Source organism: Limulus polyphemus, unplaced genomic scaffold, assembly GCF_000517525.1.
Source record: "Limulus polyphemus unplaced genomic scaffold, Limulus_polyphemus-2.1.2 Scaffold929, whole genome shotgun sequence".
Classification (NCBI taxonomy): Eukaryota; Metazoa; Arthropoda; class Merostomata; order Xiphosura; family Limulidae; genus Limulus; species Limulus polyphemus.
The window spans coordinates 190,417-201,520 of NW_013666539.1; the positions used below are offsets into that span (position 1 = coordinate 190,417).

At 33.2% G+C, this 11,104-nt stretch overlaps 1 protein-coding gene across 4 annotated transcripts in view; it reads left to right on the forward strand.

The window, feature by feature from the left end:
• Nucleotides 1–11,104, forward strand: part of LOC106461299 (cysteine protease ATG4B-like) — a 41,920-nt gene that overhangs the window by 18,386 nt on the left and 12,430 nt on the right. For all 4 annotated transcript variants that reach the window (XM_013921118.2, XM_013921116.2, XM_022388169.1 and 1 more), the window contains exons 6-9: nt 1,961–2,033; nt 4,291–4,370; nt 9,648–9,925; nt 10,337–10,415. In XM_013921118.2, coding sequence (XP_013776572.1) covers nt 1,961–2,033; nt 4,291–4,370; nt 9,648–9,925; nt 10,337–10,415 — 510 coding nt within the window. The remainder of the gene's footprint in view (nt 1–1,960; nt 2,034–4,290; nt 4,371–9,647; nt 9,926–10,336; nt 10,416–11,104) is intronic.

The following is an 11,104-nucleotide window of genomic DNA, read 5'->3' on the forward strand; positions in this document are numbered from 1 at the left end:
GAAATGTGACTATTTTACAAAATACTAGTCCACTAAATCACAGCCAAGACAGGTCACATGGTAAAGGCCAGTTTTATATTCTTGGATGCGTTAAAATGAGTACACGTCATTGCAACTTCCATAACATTAGCCTGGCATGGCTGAAAGATCAATATAATAAGTATATATAAATGTATAATGTTACGAGATTTAGACTAAACATTTGTGTTTTTGTGTTATAATTTGTAGTCATTCTTAGAACAAAAAAAGCATAATTTATATTTGTTTTCTAAATTTTTATGGTGGTTATGAGGTCGGTCAAGGTGATGAGCCCAAACAGAGATTCGATAGTGAAAATAACATAAAATGTAAAGTTTTTTCTTAACAAGCATTTGATAATTATCTGGAGGTTATAAAGATTTCACATGTGAATTTGAAAATTTTCTTATGCATAAAAATATTTTTAATCTTAAAATAAAAATGACTTTGCATGTCAAGTAGTCGACATTCCAAAAGAAAAAAAGGCACGAGAAAAACTTTACTTAAAAAATCCTAAAACTTAATAAAAGGATCCGATATTTTGTGTACGAAAACCTTGTAATGTTTACTGATAATCTGCAAAATTTCGTGAAGATACTCTTACTAATTTAAAAGTTATAGCATGAAAACTATAACAAACTCAATAGTTGCAAGGTCAGCTCCCGAGACTGAGCACGTGCTGAAAGAGTTAAGTCTGTCGTGTAATATTCCTCCAGTTTCTTCAGTGTAATTCACTTCTTTTTTTTTTATAGAACAAAGCATTGAGAGTATAAGAAAATGTTTTTAATGAAATGTGACCAGCTTTTGTAATCTACACATGTTTTGGATTTATTCATTAATCTGATGTCTGTAATACTGATATGTTTTGTTAAAGTTGAACATAGGCTGAAATGGAATGGTAACATTTACACCAACAAGTTAAATTAACTGTCCATATTTTTGTGCTACTTCAATGTGTGATTATATAACATCATTGCGTGATGATTTGATTTAAAACTGTACATTGCTGTCCAGCTGATTTGTTGGGGAGATTTGTGTCAAGTTTTTCACTGTTAACTTTTATAGATAAAAAAAAACTCTCTAAGTGCCAATTTTATCTTTAGATACATAATAAAAAAAACAAAAAGGTGTACGTTTTAATATTTCAGTACTTATCTGAGAAATTTTAAGGGGAATACCCTTTCTTCATAATGGTACAAAACTCCAAACTCGCACGTAAGCTACTAGAGGGGAGTGTGGGGGGTATGTGTGTGTTTGTGACAGTTAGAGTTGAAAATGCTTTTTTTTTTATGATAAGAATACTAATACTTTATTATTGTAGTAATGAATTGTGGAACAGAACATGGCTTAACATAACTGATGTTTGCAATTAAACATTGAAATATAGGACTGTTAGAATTTTACTTGGTGTGACATTACATATAAATTCAGGCAGCTATGACAAGAAAGTATAATTTTTTAAAGGGTTTTGTTATAGATTGTTGTAATTTTATGTATTGTTGATATATATACTGAAAATAGTATACAAAGTAACCTTTTATAAATTAATGATAATAAAGTTTATTAAAGAATATCAAAAGAATTATAACATTTGATTTCATAATATGTACTGGGTGTAACTTGTGTATTGTAACATCTTGACTTTCATGTATACCATATGATCATTTTTCACTGTATTTACACTTTATTATAACAAGTGAGGATATAATTATATTAATATCGGTTGTTTTTTTAGTAAAAGAATGGACCAGTAATAAATATTTGTTCTGATAAGATAAATATATCAGTTTTTAGTATTTATGAGTATATTTACTAACAAATAAAGTAAGGACAGAAAATCTGTGAAGTTTTTGACATAATACATATATTTCATAGTAATTGTCACAAAACAATGAAAGATTTATTTACACATTACATTTTTATGACTTCTATAAATTTATAGCACAAATGGGAATATTGGAAGGAAAGGCCATAGGGCAGTGGTTTGGACCTAACACAGTAGCACAGGTGCTAAAGTAAGTTAATTTTTAATCAAATTCAAACAAATAACTTAGTATAGTATTCATGATAAAACTTTGGCAACTGCCTGTTGTAGAAATACAAGTGTAGAGGACAACATTTCAAAAGTCTTCAGCTTTTCGTTATCAAGTCCTGAATACATCATATGTACAGTTTGATAAGATGTTTAATGGTTAGTTACATAGATAATGTTGAAAAGTTAAAGAAATATACATAATTCTTTAAGTTTTTTTTCTTCTGAGAACCGTGTTCTTTTGTTTGATGTAAAGATGTTAAATTTCTGTTTCATTGACCTAATTGCCACCCCTGTACAATAAAGAGGATCATGGCTAGTTTAGCCTTTAACAGTTAATATCCAGTATTATTAGATTAAACAAACAGAAGCTGTTTTTTTAATCTAATTATTGAAATTTTACGTAATTGATATTTCTAACACTGAAAGTTGGTTATTATGCAGTATATTTTCATGAGAAAGTTTATATATGATAGTATTAACAAAAAAATAATAATTATATTTTATGAAATTTATGTGGCTGAAATTGATATTTAACTGTGTTTCATATTAATTAATCTTCACATATCTTACAGAATAGTGTGAAGTTAATATGTGTTAACTGAATTTTAATATCAAAGTTTCATATTTTGTACCATCACTTTAGGATTTATTAATATTCTAAATGAAGTAATATTTGTGGGAAAAATGTTTGACAAAATTTCAGTGGTTTGTTTTGACAGTGGTTGGAAAATTGCAACAGGAAATTTTGTTTTATGAAGAAATTTTCTATACTGTCCATGAAAATTGTTTTCTAAGTGTGCATTGCCGCTAATACTAAACATAATACTGTAACATTTTTATTGACAGTAAAAAGAAATACATTAATTTTCAATGAAATACAAAACAAGTATAACTTCAGGAATTATTACAGGTTTATCGTAGGTTCTACCTCCACTCCACCCCTTCCTTCTATAATAAAGTGAAGCTAGGTATCCTCTAAAGTGCATGATTTCAAGTGTATTTTTAGAAGTATATAACTTATTCGGTCTTTAGACATCAATAAATATCTAGGTACCTGATGATGACAAAACCTTGTCGAAACGTTGTACATTTGCTGACATGTTAAACTTATATTAACGTTTTTCTTTATTACCCATTTAAGCCGTCTCCAGCCATTATAAATATCTGTATTTGTTTTTCATGTATAATTATCAAACTTGAAAAACAAATTTCAGAAATAACTTTTTTGCAAATTGGTAAACTTACAATTGATAGTGATACTTGTAAAATAAAATTTACCATCAGGAATTAGCATGATAATCTTTGAATTTGTAGCTAGTGATGAATGGTTAATTAGTCTAAAGAGGATAATGTTTTTTTGAATACATCATTTATCATGTAACATTTGTTTGTATTTATCCTTCTCATGGTATGTGTATAAATAATAAGTGTTCTATTTTCAAATTATCTTTTGTGCTTATGTGAAGGGAAAAACTGACTGTAAACTGATAGTAAAAATGTTATTCAAAATTTATTTATTTATTTTTTGCCAAGTTTAGGAGTAAAATATTTCTTTCAGTGTTTAGATAATTTTCCAGTTTTCCAATATATATTTAAATTAATGTGTTTGCTCCATGTGAGATTATGTGATCCAGTGCTTTGTCTAATTAAAGTTTAGCTTATATGAACTTCTTGTTGTAGCCTAATCTATGTACATCTACTCAAACTAAAACCACTGACATTTGTCAGTACTTTTCTATAATACTCCTACTTTTCTGTTGACTTTATGTAGAAGTAATAGTTTGTGCCTATATAAAAGTTCATGTGGTGTGAGTGAAGCCTAGTGGTTAGCATGGTGGACCGTAGATCAGAGATTCAACGGTTTTCATCCCATTACTGCCAAAAATTAAAAAAAATTCCCTTCTGTACTTTGGTGCTGCAAGCATTATAAGAATGACAGTTTAATCTCACTAATCTTACAAGAGTTGGCATTGATATTGCTGACTAGCTCCCTCTAGATCATCACTTTAAAATTAAAAATGGTTAGTGCAGGTAGTTCTTGTGTAGCTTTCAACAAAATTAAACAGACAATAGCACATATAAGTTTATCTGTTTAGAAGAAAAGCATTGCACTATGAACTATGATTAAATTTTTAATATATTTAAGTTAGAATAAATGGAATATTTGGATTGAATAAGCACTGTTCGTTGACAGCAAATTTTTTCAACATAACTTATCATTACTTCTCTTTGATCAGAAAACTGTCTGTGTATGACGACTGGACATCAATGGTTATTCATGTTGCTATGGACAATACTGTGATAATTGATGACATTAGTGAGTTATCAATCTATTTATTTTTTACTTTTATCACTATGAAAATATAATATTTTTACTGCTTTAGATAAGTATTTGTGTACCAAATTAAATGGTAAAATGTATTTCTGTGTAGTTATTTCTATTTAAAAGTGTTTTACCACCTCAGTTTTATATACATGCTGTTGAAACATGGAAACCATGTATAAACAATGCCATTTCTGCTAATCTTTTTTTTTTCCTTACTTGGTTTACAGTATTAGTTTGTTCTCTGATGATTTCAAAGAACAAATTTAGATTAGTTTAAAAAGTTATTATGCTATTATACATTTACTATGTTAAGATTATAAGTTGAAGATAACTTTGACTAACAAATATCATTAGATATTGTTTAAAAGTGATAAGATACATGATATCACTTTGAGAAGTCAACTTAAGTAATCTATTACTAGCTCAATCTACTGTATTCAAATATTTTTTCAAGTACAGAAAAAGTTAAACACACACTGAGACCAACCTTACAACCACCAGATAACTATTAGAGATTATAGACATATCATAAACAATTATACCAACTGTCATTTGGTCTTCTTTCTTCCAAATATCCTATGTTCCTTTTGTCAAAGTGCACTCAGGCTGATTCAATTACCTTTGAACCATGCTTTGATGGAATAATTCTTCTTTTTATCTCCTTTTCTACTGTAAGTCTTACTCTAGCATATTAAACGTTAGGCCTATCACTTCTATCGTAGTTAACTTCACGCTGAACTTTTCCTTGCCCGTAACTTTACTCTCTTCTGCTATTATCTGTCTGCTGTTTTTGCTCGTCTCACATTATTTATATCTTTATCATTTAATCGTCTGGCCTTCTAGAAATCTATATTCTCGATGTTAGTGTATTGCAAGCAATGTTCGATAGTCTCAACATCGATGAATTATAAACTAAACAATAATTAAATATTCACTCACAAAATAAATAAATTAAGAATATCTAAACTAAACAGTCTTTTATATCATGACAGATTTATCTGTGGATATATATAGAATGGTAGTGTGACTCCTACTAGTCTTGAGTGCAAGATGATTTTTATGTTAATATTAAAAATATTTTTCTTCACTTGATGGTTTTCCAGTTTGATTTGTAGAACCTCCTAAGTGGATATCAAAAGTTATTTTTCTGTAGAACTTTACACTGTATCTCTTATTTTTTCTACCGTAACACTGTATGGACTTGGTCAATTTGACTGATCTTTTAACCATCTTGTATTACTTGGATTTGTTTTATTGTTGTGCTAAATTCCTGTGTTCAAGCTGGAAAATGGTAACTCACTTCCTTACACAGAAATGCTATTTTCCCCAGGCATTTGCCTATGAGGTTTGCATTCCACTATCCTTGAGGTAACCTTCACCTAAAATCATGTGTTTGACATGAACTGTGCTGAGGCACGTCACACCACCATGTGACAAAAGCCCTCCACCAGTAGGAGGGCAATACAACCTTCATGTGTAGTAACTCCCCCCCCATGAACTTCCACTCGTTATAACCTCATTCTTTTCCTCAGCATTGCATTGAACAAACATATGCAAAATTTCTTGCCTGGGTTCAGTTTGAGATCTATATTTGTTAATGAAACTTTGGTTTTTTTGTTTTCTATGGCTTTGTTTCAAAATCTTAAATTTTGATCATGAATTCTCAAATGAAGACAACGTATACTTAGTCCTGTGTGAGTGATGATATGCGAATGATCTATTGGACTACGAATTTAACCTGATTTGCTTTGTGTGTACTGTCTTACCATTTTAGGAATGACCTTAACCTTCCAGTTTCTTTCTGGATTTCATTCTCAGGTATGTTCCTTTTCTTATCTGATGCATGTGTCCTTTAATATTCCTCGTTTGTCACTTCATGATCACAATTCTTGAAGTTTACTTTGTTTTCTTCCTTGCTTGTTATTATAATTTTTGTTGTTTCCTTTCTGTAATAGTTCCTCTCTCACACCCAAATGCCTTGTCCCCCTTGCATTCTTGATTCTTTGATCCTGACCTGTAGACATTCTTCCTTTCCTTTTTCAATTCCATGTCTTTGGTATATTTTTGGTTTGATTGTAGATTGGGCTCCTTGCCTTCTATTTTGTTATCTGGTTCTCCATTTTTATATCTCCATCTTTCTCTAACTACCCTCCTGTACTCCCTCTCCTTTCTCCACCTTTTGTCTGAAGTACTTCATCATGCTTCAAAGGGATTTTCTGTAGAAGTTTGTTCCCTTTTCTTTGCCAGCTTAGCCTGTTCCACTTCTTCTCTCTTTATCCTGTCTCACCAAGTAAGCTCGCCCTTTCAGCCATGGGACATTATAATGTGATGGTCAATCCCACTATTTTTTGGTAAAAGAGTAGCCCAAGAGTTGGCAGTGGGTGGTAATGACTAGCTGCCTTCCCTTTAGTCGTTCACTGCTAAAATATGGACAGGTAGCGTAGATAGCCCTCATGTAGCTTTGTGCAAAATTCATAACAAACAAACAAACTCTCCTTACCTTATTTCCTTGGTGTTGGGACTTGTTGGGTTCCACTCCCCTTTACTGTACACCTTCCTCCTTCTAGTGTACATGGTCTTCATTGGGCTGCCTTTCATTGCTTGGATTCCTTTGTTGGTCTTCATTTCTCTCTGGAGACATGGAGTGACATTGTTTGATTTTAGTCCTTATTCTTTTCCCAGGTTTGTATTTCTCAATCTTGCCCTTTACTCCTGTTCCTCATCTGGATCAATCTATCCATAATCTTCCCATTCCAGGTTCCATGCCTTCTGTTTTTTCTCCTCCCTCTATTAGACATTTAGATCATCACTATAATTATCTGTGACTACCATGTCATGTCTGGTCCTTTGGGTACCCATCTTTTTCATTTTACCACCATAGTCTCTCACCTCACTTTTTTTTGCTCCTCTTCCCATTTCCGTTTCTCCTCACTCCAAACCCGTCTATGGTCTTTTTTTACCCAGTCTGCGGTTGAGTATGGTCGATATGTCAGACACCTTTGTACACATTTCTCTTGACCTGTCCTCAATATGTGTTCTATGCCATCCATCAATTCCTTGCTCTTCCCATCAATGTAGTGTCAGCTCCTTTTGTATTCATTTGTGATATGAGGGCCTTTGCTTGCCTTAATTGTGGCCTTGGCTAACATTCTTTTTCTTGGACAATTGATTTATGTTGGCTCATACTCTGATGGTATCCTCTTCCCAAACCTTCCTTTTTTACAGAAAACTACTCAGTTGGGGTGGTTTGTCATGATATCTAAGTCCTTTTTCATGTCCACTCAATATTTGGTACTTTGGAGCATTTTCTTCATCTTGTCTCAGCTGATTTTATCCTTCTCCTTATTGTTGCCTGCAAGCTGTGGCATATCTAGTTACCAGGATTTGCACTTCTCATTCTCATCCTGCACAAGGAGTTCTTTCACTTTTCAGGATTCTTGCTTTCCTAGAATCCTTCATTCCTTTGGGTTGTGCACACATATGCCTCCTCTTGTGGGCCTTGTGGATCCATAGGATTCTCAGGTTCTATTTTCCTTGTTTGTAAATCTCCCCTCTCCTATCCTTAAGGAACTGTCATGGTGACTGAGCAGTGCCTATACTACTTCCAGTGTTCCCTTATCAACTTCCAAGCTGGATCTATCTTTTCACTGATGCTTTCCTCTGTTATTGAGGCGCATCTCTGAAAAGATATGACTTCTGGCACTTTGACACAGGACAGGTGCTTACTTCACATCAATGTGCTCAAACTTCTTGTTGTTTATGGGGCATATTTGCATTCTTGCCCTACTACAGGATTGATAATGCTTGGAGATGGCTTGAATAGGTAATGAAGAAAAACTTTAATACAAGTTTAACATAACAGCAAATGTACAACGTTTTGACATGGTTTTGTCATCATCAGGTACTAGTAGATTGGTTGATCATGATCCACTCTGACAATTCTTCCATTTCTTACATTACCCATTCAAGAGGCACCTGCTTTAGGACCCTTTTCTTTTGGGTGTTAGATTTACTCTTCTGAACTCATTTGCATTGGGTTATTCTTCTTTTCTGTCATTTACCAGGAGCTAAGAACTTAAGGGCAAATCGTTTCTCTCAGGTGGTCCGCATTCTACCAATGGGGTAGTCTCTACACTTCCAGGTCTTTCATTGTGTTTTCTCTCGTCTGGATATGCTTGTCATAGATGCCTTTGCCAGCCACCCTTCTCAACTCCAGGCTTCCTTTCTTCTGGTCCTTTGTTCCTCATCCTTCAGCTCTCACTATCAATGCTGTCTGCTAGACCTGGTCTCACCTCTTTCTATTTGCCTATCCTCCTCTTCAACACCTCCCTTGGGTCCTAGCCTTGATATACGACACTTCTTGTGGGGCCTTGTTGTTGGCATTTCTTTGGCCAGCTCAGCCTCTGTTTCCTCTGCTTCTTCACTTAGCATCCATAATCCTCCTTCCTCTACCCAAGTTCCCCTCTCTCTCTCTTACTTTAACCTGACACATCCCTTTTTCATCAAGGGATATCATCTCTCCATCTTAACGTGCGAGATTTGTCTGGTCCGTTCCCATTAGACTGGACTCTACAATCATGTGGTATTCTTCTTGTCATCCTTACACTGCTTGTCTATCAAGGAAAGGGTCAGGTCTTTCATCATTGACCCATCCACTACACCTTTCATCCTAACTGTTCTACTGTGAACCACCTTTCTGCCTCTTTTACATGGCTGTTCATTCATGGTTTTTGGTCTCCACCATTGTTGGTTATTAGGTGTCCTTGTACGTTGCATTTTTTCTTCCCCTGTCCTCACCACTTTGTTCTAATCCTTCATTCTTTTATGACTTCCTCACCTGACCCTTATGCCAGACCGTGTAACTCACTTGTCATTTTCTGAAAATGTCACCTTGACATTTTTACCATCTTAAGCTAAATATAAATGTTAAAAGAACTATCTAAATATACTTTAGTAAGATCAGTTTGTTCATGAAGAAATACATGAAATAATACACCCCACAAAATTAAGATATTTTCTTTAAATTTTATTATCAACATTAACTATATGAATTTGTTTTGTTTTGCTCATGATAGTATATTGTTCTATTCAACCAACATTAATAGTGTGTGTGTGTGTGTGTGTATATGTATATATATATATATCTTTCTGTTGAGTTGGTATAAAATTCAAGATTAAGAGAAGTAGGGGAAGTCTACTCGAGATAAATGATTCCATAAAACTTTATTCTTTGCATTATAAAGCAAACACAGTTCACCATTTTTCTAGGAACATTGTGCAGGATGCCATCTTCGAGTCAGCAAATGAACAAACCCTGCAATAATATTTGTTCAACTTCCATGAGAAACAGAGGTGGAATTAACAGTAAGATGAGCCTAGAAAATGGTATTTATTTTCAGCATCCAACACTTGACTCTTGTTTATCTAACGAACAAGTTCAGTCTTCCTCTAATAACTCATCTTCACTGTGGAGGCCTCTACTTTTATTTATACCCCTTAGACTAGGCCTAACTGAAGTTAATCGTATGTATATAAGAAGTTTAAAGGTAATTATGTATGTTTATTTAAAATATTTAGCATTTTGAAGTGGTTAAAGTTGTATCTATATGAGGAAAACTATGTGTTTTAGCTGAGATTGACTTAATCATATAAAGGGAAACCAAAAGTTAATTTACTAAATTAGAGAAAGCCATAATTTATATAATGGTTGCTAATTGTCATACATGAATTTATTACAATATAGTTTATGTGTAAAAATTGTATTCCATCTAAATTGTTTTTAGTTTAATTTGCAATATATTATCTGCACTAGTAAATCAAAGAAGAAAATTATTTAGAAATTTCATAGTTACAGTCTTAAGCTTGAGGTTATGACCTTTCACAATGATTATTGAAATAGATTAAGAAACTACAGAAAATTCAACTGTAACATGAAATTTTACTTTGCTTCCTTACAGACTACCTTTAAACTGAAGCAATCCATAGGAATTATAGGAGGACGTCCCAACCATGCTCTTTACTTTATTGGCATTGTAGGTAAGGTATTTCCATTTATAGTGAAAGGCAGTACATTTTCCATCATTCAAACTAGTAATTGTGCTATCATTATCACATTAGGGTGGTGTTGACTTTAGTACAGTACACCACCGATTTTCTGGCAACTGATGGTCCAGCACCTCCTTTAATCTGGTATAAATTACGAGAGTGCACTTGAAGTTCCCGCAACCCCCAGACTTGTTCTTTGGGCGGCCACAGATGGCGTTCACTCTTTCAAGACGCGCTACTCGCATTTTAAGTCGGTACATCACTCTTGGGAAAATTTTCTTAGAAATATTAAACTAGTGGGTCAAATTGCTTGATTTTTTCATGAATATTGCCAAGAATATGTAGTTTAACAAGGTCAAAGCACATAAAACAACTTTGCTTGGATGAAATGTTTAAAAACATAGCCAAGAAGAATGTATGTCAGAGCAGTAGGCCTACATCCGATAATTCTGTGGCTTCAACTTCAAGAACCCCAGATATTCCCCCTGCAACATCACAAATTCATAATGGAACACCCTGACACCCCTCAACTTCCAGACCTTTGTGATTAGCTCTACAATTGCAGTAAAATTCTAAAATTTGCCACTTTGGAAGAGATACTACTGCAACATTCTTTGTAAGTACAGTAATTAATAAACGTTTTTCATTTATACTGTACTAATAAACCATTATCATTTATA